Below are 22,729 nucleotides of genomic sequence, written 5' to 3'. Positions count from 1 at the left end.
TGGCTCAACAAGAGAGCTCATGTGAAATGGTCTGTCCATTGATTTACGTTCACTCTCACACACACCCACACGAGAGTTATGTTTACCTGGCTACCCTAATACAACAAACTTAACTCCCTCGCTTACTTCCTAGAGCCCCTTGTGTCGTGTCACCTCTCCTCTTTTTCTTGTGGCATGTGAAAGGCGTTCCTAAGTTCATTTTTAACGTCTCACCTTTCCCTGACTGACTTAAGTACCAAAGCAGGGAGTTAATGTACAGGTGAGACATGACTTCTTAACCCAAACTCTCCATGATAAAAACAACTTGACATGTGTTACTCGCGTCACTGCCTGTTACTTATAACCAGCAGTAACACTACTGGCCTACACCAGTGGGGGGCAAATGAAATGTAATAGCATACAACAATGTTATGGAAGTCTATGATAGACCATTCCGGTGAAGTGGTAGCAAAACATGGAATTGGGCCAAAATCACTGCCCATTAAACTCATTACCCTCTTGTTCCATGGTACCCACCTCATGTGGGGTACGGTCCAACTTGCAGCAGTGGGCACTAGGCTCCTTGTGGTCTTTGCTGATGTGCACCACCTGACCCTTGTTGCTCTTCCTGACCAGGTGACGGCGCACCGCAGGCACATCCTCAAACCTGTGACCTAAGGAACATGGGGACAGAGAGATAGAGAGATGGAAAGAGAAAAATATAGAGAAAGTTACTTTCTTGTCCCAAACTGATTTTCTCCTTGTTGAGTCATCAGATCGGGTACAGCCATATTTTTTCATGACGACATCTAAACATTTGGGAAAGACACCATATTTTGGTTGTTATCTGACCGGGTTACAAGCAGTTAAATATGTATTTTTGTGGTCGCTGAAATGATGTCTAAAATACCTCCTATTACATTCAAATGACGTCACAAAAGACTTCAGAATAACGTCATTGCAACTAGTTTTGCCACCTGCAGTGTGTTTTAACAAGTACGGTGAGAACACACTCATATTCCCACAGGAGTACTTTTCTAGAAAATAACATTTCAGGATTGGCATAGCAATAGGAAAGCTTCCCAGGGAATCTTTGTGAGACTAAGGTTTTAAAGCCCAAAGAAAACAAATGAACATTTGTCAAGACTAACCCCACCATCATCAACGAGCCAACATTTCTTCACTCACTTCACATAGCTCAAGTAGAGGCTAAGTACATGGCTATCTCATTAAGATAATGGTTAGCAAACCATTGATATACATTTTTAACATGTTGATCTGAATGACAAACTTGCATATTCTATTATAAGTTATAACAGTATAATAATTATGTAATTATATATGATGTCATGGATACTCACAAAGAAATTGCCTCTGACTCAAAGAAAAGCGCAGTTGCAACGTTTTGACTTTCAAAACAGAGAACCAAACCATGCTTCCAAAATGAATGATTGTTTTCCAAAGAATGACATATGGGCACACGTCACACACACGCTCACAGACTTTTATCTGAACATGAAACAAACAATGGAAAACTGGGAAAGAACTCTGGTGGTGGGCAGCTATGGGCTCTTTGAAAATGTTCACATTCCAACGGTGCACACTGAGCATGTGGGATGGACGGCCTTGTTTTCTTGTACACAGAACAATAAATTCCGTATTAGGATCAGATTTAAGATAACAAATGCAAATTGACTGTGGAGAATGGGCTTTTTGTGTCGAAATATCAAGGTTTTGAAAGCTTTCCATAAGGGTAAGGACAATGCAGATATAAAAATATGTCTTGGTCAAGTCATTATTGAACAACATTCTTTCATTGTTTCTTCCTAGTGATGATTTCATTTGGATAGGTTATCCGTGAAAGTTACTGACAAATACCCTATAGATTAACATGGCATTTTTGTGACATCATACTACTGTAGAACTTCTATGACCACACAGTGGTGTGATATAACTTCAGATTTTACTATGACATCATTCTTGCATTCTTACATATGGGAAGTCATTGAAATTATGCTGCTATGATGTCAAAGTAATAGCAAAGGTATAGTCCCAGTCAGTACTACAATAGAAAGTTGCCGCCCTGCCCATCTGTGGGGAAAACAACCCATGGTTACCTTGGTTACCCCATTGGCTCTCAGCAAAAATCATTCCCTGATTACAACAACAACATTCTCTGATTACAACCATTCTCACTACTTAGAAAAACATAATATTGTAGGGCTTCTGTAAGGCGTGCGTACTGGCGGTAGAGAGGTCAGGCGCAGGAGAGAAAAGACTGTGTTACAACGGCGCAGTTTAATGAATAAAATCACCGTGAACAAAAACAATATATCCAATGGGACAAAAAAACCCAGACATAACGTGCACAAGCACTTACAATAAACAATACTGGACAAGGACATGTGGGGAACGGAGGGTTAAATACACAACATGTAATTGATGGAATTGAAACCAGGTGTGTGGGAAGACCAGACAAAACAAATGGAAAATGAAAGGTGGATTGGCGATGGCTAGAAGACCGGTGACGTCGACCGCCGAATGTCGCCCGAACAAGGAGAGGGACTTAGAAATAATGCTACAATGATGTCACGGTAATATCAAAATGAATCTCCTGTGTAGGCCTGGAAATTCTGCAATGATGTCATAGTATTATCAAAATGAATCCCCTGTGAAGTCATTGAAATTATGCTGCTGTGACGTAAGTCAGAGTAATATGAAAATGTATCTCCTGTGTAGTCATGGAAATAATGCTACAATGTCACAGTTATATCAAAGTTCATCCTCTGTGAAGTCATGGAAATAATGCTGCAATGATGTCACAGTAATATATACATTTAGTCTCCTGTAAAGTCATTAAAAAGTTGCTGCAATGATGTCATAGTAATACTAAAATGAATCCCCTGTGAAGTTAATGAAATCATGCTGAAAACAGTTTAGTCATGACATGCTGCTATTATGTCACATTAAAGTGTGAATCAGCCCCGTGTCATGGAAATGCAATTATTTCATTCTATAAATTACATGATGTAATTCTATGCTCCAAAAATCATACTCCTCTGAGTATAGTTCCTGTAAAGTTTTCCTCTTCCAGATAGTTGTTCCTTGCCACTGTGGTACCGCTTGATGTTTGGGGTTCTAGGTCGGGAAAATTATATTTATTGATTGATTGGTAGACTGACTGACTGACTCATTGATTAGAACTCACTCTTGATGCCATCCAGGTCGGCGGACCCCAGCATCTGGGCCTCGCTGTCGTCGGTGGCCTGGCGCTGGTGGCGCTCCTGCTGCCCGCCCGTCATGTTGCCCGAGCGCCGGCGCTCCTGCAGGTCGTATCCGCGGCTGCCAGGGGGCGGTGTCCTGGAGGAGGAAGAGGAGGCGGAGGAGGAGGGAGGCGTGGAGCCCCGTGTGGAGGGGTTGTGGGACTCCCGGGAGGGGCCAGAGGATAGGCCATTCCTCCCTTTGTTGGGGGCCAACACTGAGTCCACTGGCTCACTGGGACAACGATGATGACGTACAAGTAATTAGACAGACGGATGGACAGGCAGGCAGACAGATAAAGTACTGTGCCTGTGTGTTTCTCTGTGCACACACTTAACTATATGCATGTGTTTGCAAGTGTGTGTACATTGCTTTATCAGTTTGTGTGTGTCACAGGAGGTTAGTGGCACCTTAATTGGGGAGGACGGGCTGTTGGTAGTGGCTGGAGCGGAATAGGTGAAATGGGATCAAATACATCAAGCACATGGTCTCCATGGTGTGTGTTGGTTTATGTCAGTCTGTGCATGTGTTTATGTGTATGTGTGTTTGTGTACATCTTTCTCACTTACTCCGTGGCATCCTCTGGCATGTTGGTACCCAGGGCAGTCTCAGGTACGATGGTGAGGCGTCTGGTAAGGGTGGCACTGCCACCCTTGCTGTGCGTGGGGGCAGGAGTGGCACTGGCAGGGTCATCCTCAGACACAAAGAACTACAGAGAGGAAAGATTGGGGTCAATGAGGAAGAGGCCTACCTAATAAAAAAGAAAGTAGCTGAGTGTGTGTGTACAGTATGTACTATATGTATGTGTGTATACTATAAAACTAATATACTATAACAAATACAGTGTATACTATAAACCACTATAATATAATGTAAACCAGTATAAGCTTGCAACTCTACCTGCACATCCTCGTTGTGTGTGTCCGTGTCAGTATCAGGTGTGGGTGTGGTGGTCTGCCCCCCCTCTCCATCGTTCTGGCTGTAGGACTCATCTGCCTCATCTTCTTCCTCGTCCTCCTCTATGTTGGGTGCTCCGCCAGGCCCGGATCCTCTCCTCCATCCCGCTTCCTTCTTCTTGCTCTTCTTCTTCCTCCTTTCTGGGGGTAGTTTGGACAGCGGGTGGTGGATGTGGTGGGAGGAGTGGCGGTGGTCTGCAGACAGGAGAAATAAACCGTGTTTGGTCAAGTAGTCATTTGGTGACACACTTCCTTGTCTGCATTGAGATGATATTTGTTGAGCAGCGTTGTCTGTCTTTTAATGGGCATCAACAGCTGATGAAAGATACATTTTTGATGGACAGGCATGGCCCATACTCAATACTACTTCCAACCAGAATGTGATGTCAAGCTGTACACGGTAACTGATACCCTTTCTATGGTACATAAAACAGTGATTTAATAGACATGAAGGTTAACAAGTAAACATTGGTGGCTCACACTCAAAGTCTTCCTCGTTGTAGGCACGGTGTTTCTCTGGGGGTCCACGGGCCGGTGGGTGGAGAATCTGCTGGAAGAGCTGCACCCCCAGGGTCTTGTTCAGGTCCTGCTCTTCATCATCATCATCATCTTCACTCCGCCTAGAAGGGGCTGATGGCTTGACCGGGGAGGGTGGGTGGTCGATGGGTGGTTCGAGGTTAGTGATTATTTCATCATAGTCATGGATTCCTATTTACATAAGATTTGATGTTTTCTGTGCATTGCCCTATGACAAACAATGTTAGTATACAACATGTTATTGCTCACGTATACCCTTTAATCATATAGATTTGGAAAGCTTAGCTTAGATTCACAGCTATCAATCAGACACATTTTTGGAATGTTCAGGTCAACAGAACCTTGACATTTGACCTCTAGGGTACATATCAGAATTACCTGTATAAATTGCTTTAAAAAGTAAACCCTGATATGTTTTAATCTTTGTTTGACAAGTGGTTCTGAAAGGTCATGAAATTAACTTACTTTCAAATGATATATAATAAAAACCAACTTAGAAAGCACCAGCTATAACTATTGTTTAAAAATAGCCCATATTGTGCCATTGGTATCAAAATGTTGGAAGCTTAGCTATAGAATTTCATGTAGTGGGGCACCTATGTTTTTGGATTGTAACTTTATATTGTGCACTGCATTTCACACACACAGCTAGAACAGGGTTTTAAAAATGTTTGAGAGATACAGCTCAATGACATCTTATTGGATTTCTCTCAGCATCATCATACCAGTATGACATTATAAATGTAGTATGCCCAATAATATCTTAAAATGTTCATAGTGATGTAGAATATACAACCAAAGGATCCAGGTGTGCCAGATATGTAAAGATGACAAATTATTCACACAATTGTGGTAAGAATGTGCCAAAATGCTGTCTGATTCACTCATTTCTGAATATGTTTCAAGCCTTAATTACAATACTTCATCTTCAAACATGTAAAAATGGATTTACAGAACCTTCAGAAAGTATTCATACCACTTGACTTATTCCACATTTTGTTGTGATTCAGCCTGATTTCAAAATTGATTAAATATTTATATATATTTTTACCCATCTATATACAATTTTTGTTAGGACATTCAAAAAAGGCATAACAAAAATGTAATTGCTAACTAGAAGTTAGCATCATCATAAACTGCTCATGCAACTACAGCATACTACGGGATATGATTAGGAGACATGGAAGTGCAAAATGTATGGCATCATGGGCTCCCAAGTGGCGTCAGTAGAGACTCGATTCCAGGCTGTATCACAACCGGCCACGATTGGGAGTCCCATAGGGCGGCACACAATTGGCCCAGCGGTGTCCGTTTTAGGGTTTGGCTGGGGTAGACCGTCATTGTAAATAAGAATTTGTTCTTAACTGACTTGCCTAGTTAAATAAAGATTAAATAAAAAAATTAAAAAATTGATTACCATAGGCAACACTAGAGGGAGACATGGCCACAGGTAAACACCAGGTGACTGACATTTACCAGTCACCAGATACATTTAGACAAAAGCTTAAAAAACACTGTATACTACATTAATTTAAAAAATGTCCTAAACAATTACAGTTTAAAAAGTATATTTGGTTGTTTAAAAGTCTGATGGCAGTGGTAAAATGTTTTTCTATTTGTCCTTGCATTAGTGATGGACAGTTGGCTCTGGTTGTGGAGGACTCTGCCAGTGCTGTCTCACCCTTCTCTATGGTAGGAGATCATGTAGAGACGGTGGTCAGGTTGGTGCATGTCAGTGACAAATCTTCTGCTTGCTCTATCAGTGAATGTTAGTGGTGGAAGGGTCAGTGGGATGTCTCTGTTTTTGTTATTATCTTGCTTGCCCTTTCCTGTACCCTATCCAGTGCAGCTTGCTGCTTCTTTGTGCAGTCCACCTTCAACACACTGGCATACTCCAGGCATGGTCGGATCAGAGTGCTGTAGATGTAATCAGCGGGAAAGCCGTTTCTTGCCATTACAGTCAGGAAGTGGAAACGCCTTGAAGCCTTTTTCACTGAATGGTCAATGTTGGTTCCCACTAAGTTGGTTGTCCAAGTGGAAGCCAAGGTATTTTGTGCATGTTAGAACTGGAACAGCCTGTCCACCCAGTATTAGTGGAGCCGGTTGGGGAGGATTTTTTGAGAAGCAGATTCTTAATTCGACAGACTTCTTCCCATTAAGCATGTTGTTCTCTGTTGTCCATAAATCCAGTTTCTTAGCCTCCTCTTCCATTTTCAATGTTTTCTAGCCTTAAAGCACAAAACAGGCCAATGTCGTTGGCATAGCCAGTGTCAGATATTACCTCTGGCCATGAGCTGTACATTCCATTTGCTATCACCCTCTGTGTTCTCCCTGTTGTGCAGCTGTGAAACCAGGTGAGTAACCCTGGACACAGACACAGACTGGCCAGATGCTGGAGGAGATCAGCATGGTCGACACGACCAGAAGCCTTTGACATGTCCGCCAGCAGAACCAGGACCATTATGGGTTGCTTTGAGTCTGTCTCTGTAAGCCAGGTGTGTGAGGCTCTGACCAGTGCATTTGTTGTGCTGTGTTTAGCAAGTATGCATGCTGTTTTTTTTTGCATTCTTCAAGCTCAACTGGTATGAGCTTCTTGGCAATGAGCATTTCCTGGACTTTGCCTAGACAGGATGTCAGAGAGATTGGTCTCCAATAATTTTTCTGTCCAGGACTGGAGACCTTAGGAATGGGGCAGATGTTAGTGGTCTTCCACTCTGTAGGTACAGAGCACAGTTGATAGGAGGTGTTAACTAAGTGAGTGACCACTGGCGCTAGAACTTCTGAAAATTCCTTGAGTGACCATCTGGACCACATGCTTTCTTAGGACTGAGTCTTGAAAGAGCTTGTTTCATTTGTCCAATGTTGCATAGTTCTCATTCCCCAACAGGCCTAGGAAGAGGAAAAACAGTGAAGGATGTATTTCCTGTCCATGCTTCAGCAATTAAGTTTTTCAAGACCTAAGCAACATTGTCATTTTCCACATCGTCATTCTGTATCATCCCTCTAAATTATTTTTAACAACCAAGCTCCTTATTGATGAAGTCCCACCACTCGTTTGGGTTGTTCTTTTTAAATTGAATGAATTTAATTTAATTAGTGTAGTAGTTTTTCATTGCCCTTCGGATAAGCTTTTGAACAGAGTTTCTCGCTTTTTTCTATTTCTCAGTTCCCCCCCCCCCAACTATTGATGGACACTTTTAGTTGTTTCGTCATCCATGACTTGTCCCGGGATGTTTTTTTAAATTATTTTGAATGGGCATACAAACAGTGGGGCAAAAAAGTATTTAGTCAGCCACCAATTGTGCAAGTTCTCCCACTTAAAAAGATGAGAGAGGCCTGTAATTTTCATCATAGGTACACTTCAACTATGAAATCCAGAAAATCACATTGTAGGATTTTTAATGAATTTATTTGCAAATTATGGTGGAAAATAAGTATTTGGTCAATAACAAAAGTTTATCTCAATACTTTGTTATTTACCCTTTGTTGGCAATGGCAGAGGTCAAACGTTTTCTGTAAGTCTTCACAAGGTTTTCACACACTGTTGCTGGTATTTTGGCCCATTCCTCCATGCAGATCTCCTCTAGAGCAGTGGGGTTTTGGGGCTGTTGCTGGGCAACACAGACCTTCAACTCCATCCAAAGATTTTCTATGGGGTTGAGATCTGGAGACTGGCTAGGCCACTCCAGGACCTTGACACCCAGGCGGTGTGTTTGGGATCATTGTCATGCTGAAAGACTCGTTTCATCTTCAATGCCCTTGCTGATGGAAGGAGGTTTTCACTCAAAATCTCACGATACATGGCCCCATTCATTCTTTCCTTTACACGGATCAGTCGTCCTGGTCCCTTTGCAGAAAAACAGCCCCAAAGCATGATGTTTTCACCCCCATGCTTCACAGTAGGTATGGTGTTCTTTGGATGCAACTCAGCATTCTTTGTCCTACAAACACGACGAGTTGAGTTTTTACCAAAAAGTTATATTTTGGTTTCATCTGACCATATGACATTCTCCCAATCTTCTTCTGGATCATCCAAATGCTCTCTAGCAAACTTCAGACGGGCCTGGACATGTACTGGCTTAAGCAGGGGGACACGTCTGGCACTGCAGGATTTGAGTCCCTGGCGGCGTAGTGTGTTACTGATGGTAGGCTTTGTTACTTTGGTCCCAGCTCTCTGCAGGTCATTCACTAGGTCCCCCCGTGTGGTTCTGGGATTTTTGCTCACCGTTCTTGTGATCATTTTGACCCCACGGGGTGAGATCTTGCGTGGAGCCCTAGATCGAGGGAGATTATCAGTGGTCTTGTATGTCTTCCATTTCCTAATAATTGCTCCCACAGTTGATTTCTTCAAACCAAGCTGCTTACCTATTGCAGATTCAGTCTTCCCAGCCTGGTGCAGGTCTACAATTTTGTTTCTGGTGTCCTTTGACAGCTCTTTGGTCTTGGCCATAGTGGAGTTTGGAGTGTGACTGTTTGAGGTTGTGGACAGGTGTCTTTAATACTGATAACAAGTTCAAACAGGTGCCATTAATACAGGTAACGAGTGGAGGACAGAGGAGCCTCTTAAAGAAGAAGTTACAGGTCTGTGAGAGCCAGAAATCTTGCTTGTTTGTAGGTGACCAAATACTTATTTTCCACTATAATTTGCAAATAAATGCATTAAAAATCCTACAATGTGATTTTCTGAATTGTTTTTTCTCATTTTGTCTGTCATAGTTGAAGTGTACCTATGATGACAGGCCTCTCTCATCTTTCTAAGTGGGAGAACTTGCACAATTGGTGGCTGACTAAATAATTTTTTGCCCCACTGTACATCAAGGGCCATTTGTATGTTGGTGTTAAAGATCTACAACTTTTCATCCATGTTCTCCTCATTGTAGACAGCTGACCAGTCAGTGATGGCCAGACACCAGGCTAGGGCCTCCTTTCTCTCAAACAACCTGTAGCCCTACTCTGTATTGCATTTCCTTCCCATGTTTAGGTACACTGGTGGGAGTGAGTTGCAGACACTGGTGGCCACTTGAGCCCAGCGGGGCCCAACACAGTAGGGGTGCTGATCAGATCAATCATGGAGTCTCCACGGGTCTTATTTTTGACAACCTGTTTTAGATCGGGCTGGGAGTTAAGGGACAGGGTTAGGGCCTTGGTAGGTAGATGATTGAAATCCCCACATAAGACAATACCTACTTCAGGTGATTTCAGCTTCACAGTGTTAATGGTGTTAATGAGATAGTTAATTGCTTGCTGTTGCAGTTTATTGAGCCCATGGAGGATAGTAAAGTGTTCCAACAACGATTGTTGGAATTGATCTGGGAACCCGCTCTGAGCACAACTGGACCCAGAAACTCTCAAACTCATCTCGTTCAAGGTCAGTGCGTATCTTAACCTGGAGACTATCATCCACATATGGCCACTCCTCCTCCATTCATATTTAGGCTAGGATTTTTGACCTACATGAACACCTGAAAACCCTCTATGTTTTGGGACTTATCTGGAATGTTGTCATGTGCCCATGTTTCCATTACACAACCAATTTCAGCCCTGGATGATAGGAGTAAAAGTTCTAACTCATCCACTTTGTCTAGCAGAGATCTGGAATGGCAAGTTAGGGCATTTGGCGGACATTGGGAAGCTTTTGCATCTTCTGCTTTCTTTATTACAGGGAAGACTCTGGTCGCTTGGTACTTCTACATGACTGACAGTTTTGGCATGCCTGATATCAACAACAGTGCAGATTTTTGTTTACCTCGGCCAACCTTGACCTCAGCCAAGGAGTTCCTATTGGACGGCCTCAAAAAAAAAATCCTTTGATGAATGGAGCCAGAGGTTTGGTAAGTTTCCTAAGATTCCAAAGGGAATTCGGTGAGTTTTCACAAATGTTTCTGGAATCCATTTTACTTGCTTAAAGTCCTTCAAATGTTTTTATTTTTTTTACAAGTTACCAATTCTGCAACAGAACTAACCACACAGACAATATCTATATACATGTCCACCAAAAACAAATCAATGGCTAATATATTGTACCAGGGTCATTGATGTATCAAAACAACAGGACCAGCAAAGACATATCCTCCATATAATCACTCCTACATTTTATATATATACTAAATTAACAAACGTTCAAACAATTATTGTCATGCCTATTACACAGGTCGATGTTAAAACTAACAGATCAAAAAACGATCAGAATCATAAGCAGTATTTAACCAAGCACTGTACTTTCAACCGGTAAACAATATTACATTCTTAACAGGTCAACCCCACATGTCAACGGCAGCATCATAAAACTGTGTAAACTCAACAAAAAAAGAAACGTCCTCTCACTGTCAACTGTGTTTATTTTCAGCAAACGTGTAAGTATTTGTATGAACATATCAAGATTCAACAACTGAGACAAACTGAACAAGTTCCACAGACATGTGACTAACAGAAATTGAATAATGTGTCCCTGAACAAAGGGGGGGTCAAAATCAAAAGTAACAGTCAGTATCTGGTGTGGCCACTAGCTGCATTAAGTACTGCAGTGCATCTCCTCCTCATGGGTTGCACCAGATTTGCCAGTTCTTGCTGTGAGATGTTACCCCACTCTTCCACCAAGGCACCTGCAAGTTCCCGGACATTTCTGGGGGGAATGGCCCTAGCCCTCACCCTCAAATCCAACAGGTCCCAGTCATGCTCAATGGGGTTGAGATCCGGGCTCTTTGCTGGCCATGGCAGAACACTGACATTCCTGTCTTGCAGGGAATCACATACAGAACAAGCAGTATGGCTGGTGGCGTTGTCATGTTGGAGGGTCATGTCAGGATGAGCCTGAAGGAAGGGTACCACATGAGGGAGGAAGATGTCTTCCCTGTATCGCACAGCTTTGAGATTGCCTGCAATGACAACAAGCTCAGTCCGATGATGATGTGACACACCGCCCCAGACCATGACGGACCCTCCACCTCGATCCCGCTCCAGAGTACAGGCGTAACTCATTCCTTCGACGATAAATGCGAATCCGACCATCACCCCTGGTGAGACAAAACCGCGACTTGTCAGGGGAGAGCACTTTTTGCCAGTCCTGTCTGGTCCAGCGACGGTGGGTTTGTGCCCATTGTTGCCGGTGATGTCTGGTGAGGACCTGCCTTACAACAAGCCTACAAGCCCTCAGTCCAGCCTCTCTCAGCCTATTGCGGACAGTCTGAGCATTGATGGAGGGATTGTGCGTTTCTAGTAGAGGTCGAACGATTAATCGGAATGGTCGATTAATTAGGGCCGATTTCAAGTTTTCATAACAATCGGAAATCTGTATTTTTGGACACAGATTCTTTTTTTTTTTACACCTTTATTTAATCTTTATTTAACTAGGCAAGTCTCAAGTTGAGGGAGCATGGAATTGGCATGCTGACTGCAGGAATGTCCACCAGAGTTGCCAGAGAATTGAATGTTAATTTCTCTACCATAAGCCACCTCCAACATTGTTTTAGAGAATTTGGCAGTACGTTCAACTGGCCTCACAACTGCAGACCACGTGTAAATACGCCAGCCCAGGGCCTCCACATCTTGCTTCTTCTCCTGCGGGATCATCTGAGACCAGCCACCCGGACAGCTGATGAAACTGTGGGTTTGCACAACTGAAGAACTTCTGCACAAACTGTCAGAAACCGTCTCAGGGAAGCCCATCTGCGTGCTCATCGTCTTCACCAAGGTCTTGACCTGACTGTTGTGAGTGACTTCAGTGGGCAAATGCTCACCTTTGATGGCCACTGGCACGCTAGAGAAGTGTGCTCTTCACGGATGAATCCCGGTTTCAACTGTAGCGGGCAGATGGCAGATGGTGTCGTCTGGGCAAGCTATTTGCTGATGTCAACATTGTGAACAGATGCCCCATTGTGGCAGCGGAGTTATGGTATGGGCAGGCATAAGCTGCGAACATCAAACACAATTGCATTTTATCGATAGCAATTTGAATGCACAGCGATACCGTGATGAGATACTGTTGTGCCATTCATCCGCCACCATCACCTCAATTTAGGGTATCTGTGATCAACAGATGCATATCTGTCTTCCCAGTCATGTGAAATCCACCAATTAGGGCCTAATTAATGTATTTCAATTGACTGATTTCCTTATATAAAACTGTAACTAAATCTAAAATCTTAAGAATTGTTACATGTTCCGTTTATATTTTAGTTCTGTCTATCTGGCCAAAACATAGACATGTATGATGTGCCATACTGAACTCTACTATACTATACTCTACTGTGCCCTGCTGTACTGTACCCTACTGTACTGTGCTCTACTCTACTCAAGTTCTCTACATGAGTTTCTTACAATTGAAGAAAGGATCTATGGACTCTTAATCTAGTGGTCTTGGTCTTGAGACCACTCAAGACCACATATATTCGGGCATTAACTTGTCATGGTCTCAACTCACTGGGTTTGAGTCTGGATCTTGGGTCCAATGTCCTGGTATAAATATTGGTCTTGGCTCCTAGATATTACCTTAGTCTTTGGTTTACAAACCAATACAAACCAATTTGAATAAGACAATGCTTTCTGATCATTGGCTATTCACTCCCAACACATAGGAATCCCAACCCAGTTGGAGAAGCCCTCAATGGCAATGTCTATATTAAAATTAGTTATATCCATCTGGAGTCCTCCAATTATATCTATGATTGACACTTCACACCGAAACGCCAAAATAAAGATAAGTGATCATTTAAACATCTAATGACATAATTAATGACTGAACAATATAGATTATATTTCTCGAAGTTCAATTTAAAGATTTGGAAAATCTTGTTAAAAATGATTTTTACTATTTTATTAATTTGGTGTGCAAATACCATTTAAACATGTATCTGTAATAGAAGGTTAATCAAAACAACCACTACTGTCCATGGTTCTCCCTAAATTGCAACTTCTTCACAAATTTAGTGAGGTAAGGAAGTCAAATAAATATTTCAAATATGAAATATTAACAAAGTGTGTGAGTAGTATACAGTATATGTTTACCTGAAATATGTTGGAAGAGTTTTAAATTGGCTTTACAGCTTCCTCTGGTGCAATATAATAATAATAATAATAATAATAATAATAAGATGTATTTTATATAGGGCTTTTCATACAGAATCTCAAAATAAAAACAAATTCAGGGGGCTGGCAGTTCATGGGAGCAGTTCAGTAAAGGAGTAGCTTGAGTGGAGTTGGCATTGATGGTACAGCCAGGGAAGGAGAAACGTCAGACAGGCAGGCCCGGAGCTCTCCATCAGGCATCTCTCTCGGAAGTTCACAGCTACTCCTTCTATGTAGGTAGGCTGGAACATCCACCACCGAATGTGTAGCACCAACCTGGATGACGCTTTGGCACCATCGCCCAAGAGACCACCCCAGTTTGGCCTCGTAATCAGGAACAGTCTTCTACGAGGCGAGCCTCTGTCGTCGCCTCACACCGCAGTACAAATCCTTCCAGAAGCCAGGGCAGGTGGAACAAAAAGCTGGTTCTGTATTGATGCATCATTCAAATTACATATGCCAGCTAGATAGCTAGCTATACCTAACCAAGCCATAGCTAGCCAAGCCATAGCTAACCAAGCCAAGTAAACTTGTCATTGTCAGTTCTGCAACTACATAGGTCACCACAAGATATTATAGATCAACTCACAAGTTTTTGTACATTGTTTTTAAATGCAACAAAAAAAGCACTTAAATTATATGTACAGTATTTACAGATACAATTACATATCGGGATATTATTTAATGATATATCCCACAAAGAAATACTACAGTTTACTATAGAATATCACAGTACTTACTATAGACTTCTGTAGTATACAATACTACATACTGTAGTATCCCTCAATCATGTTCAGTACTTAGTATAGAATTTTGTAGTATACTATAGTAAATTCTACATTATTATTCACAAAAGAAACACTAGTAAATGTCAGCAAAGACATTTTTTTTTACTATAGTAAATAGAAATGTAATTAGTATATACCCTGCCCATTCCCATCCTCCACATCCCAATTTGTGCCGACCGTAAAGTGAGAAACCTACATGTCAAGTATAGACCATATTGTGTTCCCTGTGATTATAAAAAAGAGAAGAAGCCCTGAACTCTCTGTTCAGAACCCAGTCCTACCTACCTACACGTTATGGAATATTTGCTTGATCTGCTAGTATTTCTCTACTAGGTTTCCTCAAGGAGAAAGCTTCACACTTCTATATTAAAGATAATAAAACAAAACACTTTATTAAAAATACTACAGTAATGTACACAAAATACCTACAGTAAATACTACAGTATACTACTAAAAACAAATTTACTACAATATTTATATAATAAATACAACAGTATTCACTGACGTTTTTTGTCGGACTTCAGTCTGCAAAACACTACAGCACTAAAGTCTGTTTACTACAGTAAAGTCTGTAAAACCATTACAGTGAATACTATAGTATTCCTACCATAGTACACACAATGGTATTTTTTTATGTGGGTAGGCTTCTTCACAGCACCATGGCAACCACAGAACCACGGATATAAGCATTACCTGACTAATACGTTTTAAAAATGTTTTCAAAAATAAATACAGCAATAAATATCTAATTTTGTGTGTATAGAACCTGTGTTTAGAATAACTCATGTACAGTAAATAGATGTAAGGTTTAAACTCACAGCTGAGGTGGCTGTGGCCATAGTGTTGGCGGTGACATGGGTGTCGCTGGCATCTTTAGGGTTGCTCATGGCTCCGTTGCGGATCACAAGGTCAGGGCAGTATGTTGCGAAGCAGTCCTTAGCCCTTTTCACTCTCTTTCTTACTCAACGGAGGACTTTTGGGTAGCATAACCTGCGAAAAGGACAGGAATGGTATTGTTGGTCTTAGTCAAGTGACTATTGGTAAATTGGGTCAAATGTTACGTCAATCACCCAAATTATCTTTTGGTTAGTGATTTCATTGTACGTCCTACATGATGATTATACGTCCATAATAACGACATAGGCAACGCCATTGTCATGACATTTAGGGCCACATCACCAGACCAGGAAAAAGTAGGGTAAGATTCAGGGTCTGGAAAAAGTCCTGGCCCTAACCATATGGACAAACCCTTGTAAGTGAACAAGCTTACAGTATTGTGATTCTGAATGGGGCCAACACAGCGGCAAATAACAAAAGCAATCAATTTCTCTACTGTAGCTCTGAGTTTAGCTAAAAGTGAAGTCTTTTTTTATGAAAACATGGGTGATAGCTTCATCATGAAAACACTGCTAAGAATTCAGGGTTCAGAGGAGATTATGATGTACCCACCTTGGCAAGACCACAACATCCAATTTAGGGTGGAAAACCCCCTTTTTTTATACGCTTTTTTCCAAGCAAGCAAATCAACTCAGCTTATGAGGCAGTGTCTTGTAACACAGCTAGTGTTACCAAGGTCTATTAGTGGTCACCTGGTTTGCGTGATAAGTAACCTTGCCTGAGACCTGAAGACTTAAATTACATCTCCGAGCTAATGCATAAGACTTAGCTCAGTGGGCTAACAGTGTTCATGCGGAAAGCCGATAACATTCATACATAAACACCCATAAACAGCTGAGAGCTTCTCTGATAGTCGATAGTGTTTGTCTACAGAGAATAACATTTACAGTTATTATGAGTCTGTATTCTTTTTAAGAAGCAGTGAAGGTCAGGGTTGAGGGTAAGGGTCAGGGTTGCCAGATTGTTACCTGGTAGTTAGATAACATATTTAGAGAATATCTTGAAGTATTCCCTTCAATGACATCAGAACATCTGAATGCAGGGTTTGAGGATCAGGGTTGCCAGATTGTGTTCTGGCTGTGGTCAGATAGTGGGGTTGCCATTAGAACCCGACCAATATATCAGTTCACCTATATTATCAATTCAACCGATAACTGATATTCTATAAATAGAATTTTTAAAAAAGGGTTCATCTGAACACTTGTGGCCATTCTCATGTCATTTTCACAATGTATGAAATCAACATTTGAAGCATAGTTATTGGACAATTGGACTCTTTTGGATGGCAATTTCGGAGAATTCAGTGTGGGAAATTACACAAAGAAACATATCGGATGGGCTCTAGTTGCCATATTGTGTAGGCCGAGTCCACTTGGAAATCCCCCTAATCACTAGCCCAAACAATTTCAGTGAGTGAATTGACATGCTCAGCATTTTCCCTATCATTTTTGTGATTATATGTAAAACATGACTACGTATTGACAGTATGTTGGTCTTGTTTAACATTTGAAAATAAGGATATGCATTTCTAATGTATACATTTACATAAAGAGGCATATTAAATAAAGAAGTTTCATTTTCTCTCACTTTCGTATAATCAAAATGGGACCCATATCTCCCTCTGATTTCCATTGATGCACCTCAATAGTCTACAGGGTGCTTCCTCTCCTCATCCCCCATCTGTTGCATGCACTGAACTGAGAGGACACTACTCTCCCTATGAGTGATAAGGAATACATCCCCAGTCTCGCCACTGCAGGAAGAGACTGTCAGTGTGGTTTACATCAACAAGGTCACTGCTGCAATGTCACCGCCTTCGGAAAACACCCAACACCCTCCCTCTGATTTCCAGCCATAAACTGAGGAGGAGGAATGGGATGGAGGATGTTCATTAGAGGTATCCTATGACACGTCATGAACTCTTAGGGGGAAAAAAAGAACCAAAAAGATTTATTTGACTGTCCTCATATGAGAACCCTTTGAATCACTCCTTTAGGTTCCAGGTAGAACCCTTTTAGGTTACATGTAGAAGAACCATTTCCACAGAGGGTTCTAAATGGATCCCAAAAGAGTTCTACCTGGAACCAAAAAGGGTTCTACCTGGAACCAAAAAGGGTACTCCTATGGGGACAGCAGCAGAACCCTTTTTTGTGCTTGGTGTGGTTGGGAATGATACGATACTCATATATTACGCATATGTATAATATGTGACAATCATATTATTATATTTGAGTGGGGGTGGGAATTGTGGCTCTACAGTACAGATAGTGCTGAATCATGTGAGGTCACAAGGGAGTTCATTAGAGATTTATGTTGAGATTTTGTCATCACTCACTACAAAATGTTGCTTGAGGTATGGTTTCGTCTTTGGTGGTCCATCTTATGGTGAAACTTGTGAAGCTGAAAGCAGGCAGACACACACAGACTGACAAACAGATATACATAGGGCACATGTAAGAGAGCAATTAGGGGACCTCATAAATCTCAATATTACTTCAATATATAGAAGCAGTAGCTGTGTGTGTGTGTCTCTGATTACGCTATTGGTTCTTTCAGTTCAACCTTCATTTCATTAAAGTGGAAGAGATCCATCTGATGACTCAATCATGACCCATCTCTCCCTGATATCAAATCAATACTTCTCCTAGGACAAAAACAGAAGAAACACAAGTAGTTCCAGCAGGAAATGCCTTATTAGCATTCCATATCACTACACAAAGCTTCTAATTTATCATCCGCACAGCAGGGATTATTTACACCTTTTCCAAATCCACTGAAAATAGCTGTTATTTTAGACAGGATCGTGAGGTCATAAAAAATGCACTAAGCCTAAAACTACACAAATTACCATTCTACACGTCAGCATTTACTGAAGTGAAATCTCTGACTTCCATTTTTGACTGTATAAACCCTAGAGAGCAGACGTTGACACAAAGGGACCATGGTTCTCTTTGGTGACGACCCTCTTCCCCAGCACCACACCCCTCATCGATTCAAAGGGCTTAATCATGTCAAAGCGCTTAGTGGAAAAACAGCACCAATGACTCGCCAGCCAACAATGAGAAAGGCAAAAGGCATATGGGAGATTATGGTGCCGTACCTACTCTTGCCTTTGTTGTCGTTGTTTTAGTGGTCGGTGATATGTTAAAGTAAATCTGTGGTGGACCTGCCGGTGGTGGGACGATTATTAAAAGGCTACACGGTCAGCGTTCGGAAACCCACTAGGGTTTGCAGGGTTAAAAATGTTTGCGTGAAAAGATTAGTGTGATTGTTAACGTGGGACTCGTGAGCGTATGGATCGAAGACCTTAACTAATATTTTTTGTTCAGACTCGATAAAAGTTTTAGAACGGTCCAAAACGAACCATACGGTTTTGGGAAAGTTACGGGTAGATATGTGGTAGGCCAGGAGCTACTCTACTGTAGACCTTAGGGCATGAAACACAAGAGGACGGACCTTCTTCTTTCAGGTCATAGCTATGAGTGCACTATGTTTTTTTCCTTACTGTTCATTTACTTCCTTACTTCACTCTCTTCAAAGTACATACTGTAGTGATCTTCGCTATTTTCTTCCACTGCAAATCTACCATTTCAGTGTTTTACTTGCTATATTGTATTTACTTTGCCACCATGGCATTTTTTTGCCTTTAACCTCCCTTCTCACCTCATTTGCTCACATTGTATATAGACTTATTTTTCTACTGTATTATTGACTGTATGTTTGTTTTACTCCATGTGTAACACTGTGTTGACCTGCTGTGCTTTATCTTGGCCAGGTCGCAATTGTAAATGAGAACTTGTTCTCAACTTGCCTACCTGGTTAAATAAAGGTGAAATAAAAATAAATAAATAAATATGAGCCACGTTGCAAATCCTACAAAGTGGGTTAACCCTATTTGTGCTATGTGTTTGCCTTTCAAGCCAGCAACCTGGGTTTGCATCCCTGTCCTGCCATTTGCTACGTTGGTGTCAGAAGTGTGATGGTGCCCGTGAGGCCATCGGAGAGGCGTGCACATGTGAGGGACTTGGTATAGAGAAGCGTGGGGGGTGATGTAGCGACCTTAACTCAACACCTAGCGACCTCAAGAGGTTTCAGACCTCTTGTTGTAAAGGTGTTGGCTGGACAGTCGCTGCACCCGGGTTTGCGTCCTGGTTGGGACTACCCCCTAAATGAGCTACCTTGGTGTCAGAAGTGGGATGGCAACCCTGAGGCCATTGTGTTCGAATGGAGCAGTGTAGCAACACTCATTATATGAGCCAGGTTACAATTCCCACCAAGCGGATTAGCGCGATGCATGCGGGTCAATCTGCCATGTCCAGGGCCAATCTGCCCTGCCCTGCCATACAGTACCAGTCAAAAGTTTGGAGACAGTTACACATTCAAGTGTTTTTCTTTTTTTTTTTTTTTACTATTTTCTACATTTTACAATAAACAATGAAGACTTCAAAACTATGAAATTACTATATGATTCCATATGTGTTATCAAAAAAAGTGTGAAACATATATTTTATATTTGAGATTCTTCAAAGTAGCCACCCTGTGCCTTGATGACAGCTTTGCACACGCTTGGCATTCTCTCAACCAGCTCCATGAGGTAGTCACCTGGAAATCATTTCAATTAACAGGTGTGCCTTGTTAAAAGTGAATTTGTGGAAGTTATTTAGTTCTTAATGCGTTTGAGCCAATCAGTTGTGTTGTGACAAGGTAGGGGTGGTATACAGAATATAGCCCTATTTGGTTAAAGACCAAGTCCATATTATGGCAGGAACAGCTCAGATAACCAAAGATAAATGACAATCCATCATTACTTTAAAGCATGAAGGTCAGTTAATGAGGAACATTTCAAGAACTTTGAACATTTCTTCAACTGCAGTGGCAAAAATCATCAAGCTCTATGATGAAACTGGCTCTCATGAGGACTGCCACAGGAAAGGAGGACCCAGAGTTACCTCTACAGCAGGGGATAAGTTCATTAGAGTTACCAGCCTCAGAAATCGCAGCCCAAATAAATGCTTCAGAGTCCAAGTAACATCTCAACATCAACTGTTAAGAGGAGACTGCATGAATCGGGCCTTCATGGTCCAATTTCTGCAAAGAAACCACTACTAAAGGATGCCAATAATAAGAAGAGACTTGTTTGGCCCAAGAAACTCAAGCAATGGACATTAGACCGGTGGCAATCTATCCTTTGGTCTGATGAGTCCAAAGTTGAGATTTTTGGTTCCAACCGCCGTGTCTTTGGGAGACGCAGAGTAGTTGAACGGATGATCTCTGCATGTGTTGTTCCCACCGTGAAGCATGGAGGAGGAGGTGTGATGGCGTGGGGCTGCTTTGCTGGTGACGTTGTCCGTGATTTATTTAGAATTCAAGACACACTTAACCAGCATGACTACCACAGCATTCTGCAGCAATACGCCATCCCATCTGGTTTGTGCTTAGTGGGACTATCATTTGTTTTTCAATAGGACAATGACCCAAAACACACCAGTGACCAAGAAGGAGGGTGATGATGGAGTGCTGCATCAGATGACCTGGCCTCCACAATCACCCGACCTCAACCCAATTGAGATGGTTTGGGATGAGTTGGATGGCAGAGTGAAGGAAAAGCAGCCAACAAGTGCTCAGCATATGTGGGAACTCCTTCAATACATTCCAGGTGAAGCTGGTTGAGAGAATGCCAATTGTGCAAAGCTGTCATCAAGGCAAAGGGTGGCTACTTTGTAGAATCTCAAATATAAAATATATTTGGATTTGTTTAACACTTTTTTGGTTACTACATGATTCCATATGTGTTATTTCATGGTTTTGATGTCTTCACTATTATTTTACAGTGTAGAAAATAGTACAAATTAAGAAAAACCCTTGAATGAGTAGATGTGACCAAACTTCTGACTGGTACTGTATATCAGCTTGAAGAAAGCAGGTAACGTTGCACTTAAGGGCATTTCCATCTAAAAGGATCCATGAGCACCATCGTAGAGTTCATAGTAGCATGTCAAATTGGGTGTCAAATGAAAGCTAAGAGTCTGGCTATATTTTTGAGAAATTAAGGCATATATGCATTTTTCAGGCTTTGAAATAGTCTTAAAAGGTATTAGAAATATATCAAAAAATAATAATGTTGAAGTTAAGACTCCTGCCAACTAATATCAACAACAATTAGATTTTGTTTTGGATAAATGATTTGCCTTCTGCACGTTTAAGAAACATTGCCTTGTAATTCCGTTACCAAAACCCCACATATCTGTAAGATATTTTCTAATTTCTCTCCCTCATGAGGGAGGATAATTAAAGTTCACAGAAGTAACAAGTAGACCTAAGTTAGTGGTTTGACTGATATCAAGTTTCTTTATGAATTATTACATGATTATAACTCGTAATCCTGTTACCTAATTGGTAACAGAATTATAGAAGAATCTAACAGGATTACTGCAATTGAAATGGCTACAATGGGAAATCATAGCAGTCACAAACCACAGTTGGGCCACCTGTTAGTGTCCTCCCTTCCACTGGCATTCTATTATGTTCAGCTCATAACTTTCTTTTCTCTTTATGTCATCTGGTGGTCAAAGCAAGGCTGTTAAAACAGTCTGGAAAACCCCTCCCTCTCACTCTCCCTTTCTCGCTCTCTCAGCTGCTCCCTCTCTCTTTCCTCTCCAGTTAATCCCACCTCTCCTGGCTCTTACTGACACCTACCATGACACATACCACCTACCCTCTTTCCATTTAGTGTAACAAGCATCCTCACACACTGAACACCGATTGTCCATGGACGTTGAAAAGTAGTTGAAATTTGGTCACGCCGCCCTGGCCGGACCAAATCTGAACCAATCATAGATGTTTATGTTTCACAAGTTTGGAGAGCACAGTAGAGTTCAGTACAGTACAGCACACTAGAGTAGAGTACTGTATAATGTACTTTATTGTACGGTGCCCGGTTGCATAAAGCATCTTAAGTACATTTTCCCCTTATCTTTTCCATTAAAGTTTCCTTCACTTTAAGTCAGCTGCACAAAAAAAACTTTTTGGCGAAGTTCCCACTTAAATTAAATGAAAAAGTTAAGGGTGCCCATGAGGTCCCTTAAGTGCTTCATTCAGTATGGATATCAATGTAAACAGCATTTGTGGAGGTGAATGTTGTTTTCCTCTGCCCTGGTTTCAAAAGGAAAACATCCACCAGTTAGCTAGCTACTTAGCTAAACATTGGAAGGTGCACAATCCATGGCTATAAAGCTAGCTGGCTAGCTA

At 41.5% G+C, this 22,729-nt stretch overlaps 1 protein-coding gene across 7 annotated transcripts in view; it reads right to left on the bottom strand.

The window, feature by feature from the left end:
* Positions 1–22,729, bottom strand: part of LOC110529974 (anion exchange protein 2) — a 53,828-nt gene that overhangs the window by 26,191 nt on the left and 4,908 nt on the right. For 3 of the 7 annotated variants that reach the window (XM_036985513.2, XM_090181770.1, XM_090181767.1), the window contains 6 exons: positions 15,403–15,574; positions 4,677–4,833; positions 4,141–4,391; positions 3,810–3,949; positions 3,188–3,474; positions 517–653 (listed from right to left, as the gene is read on the bottom strand). In XM_036985513.2, the coding sequence (XP_036841408.2) occupies positions 517–653; positions 3,188–3,474; positions 3,810–3,949; positions 4,141–4,391; positions 4,677–4,833; positions 15,403–15,471 (1,041 nt within the window). In that variant the 5' untranslated portion in view covers positions 15,472–15,574. Of the gene's footprint in view, positions 1–516; positions 654–3,187; positions 3,475–3,809; positions 3,950–4,140; positions 4,392–4,676; positions 4,834–15,402; positions 15,575–17,816; positions 17,907–22,729 lie in introns of all 7 variants that reach the window. The other 4 variants (XM_090181768.1, XM_090181771.1, XM_090181769.1 and 1 more) reach the window with 2 other exon arrangements.

This window comes from Oncorhynchus mykiss, chromosome 8 (genome assembly GCF_057628025.1).
Source record: "Oncorhynchus mykiss isolate SJ-2025 chromosome 8, ASM5762802v1, whole genome shotgun sequence".
NCBI lineage: Eukaryota > Metazoa > Chordata > Actinopteri > Salmoniformes > Salmonidae > Oncorhynchus > Oncorhynchus mykiss.
This window is presented reverse-complemented; position numbering and strand designations above follow the sequence as displayed.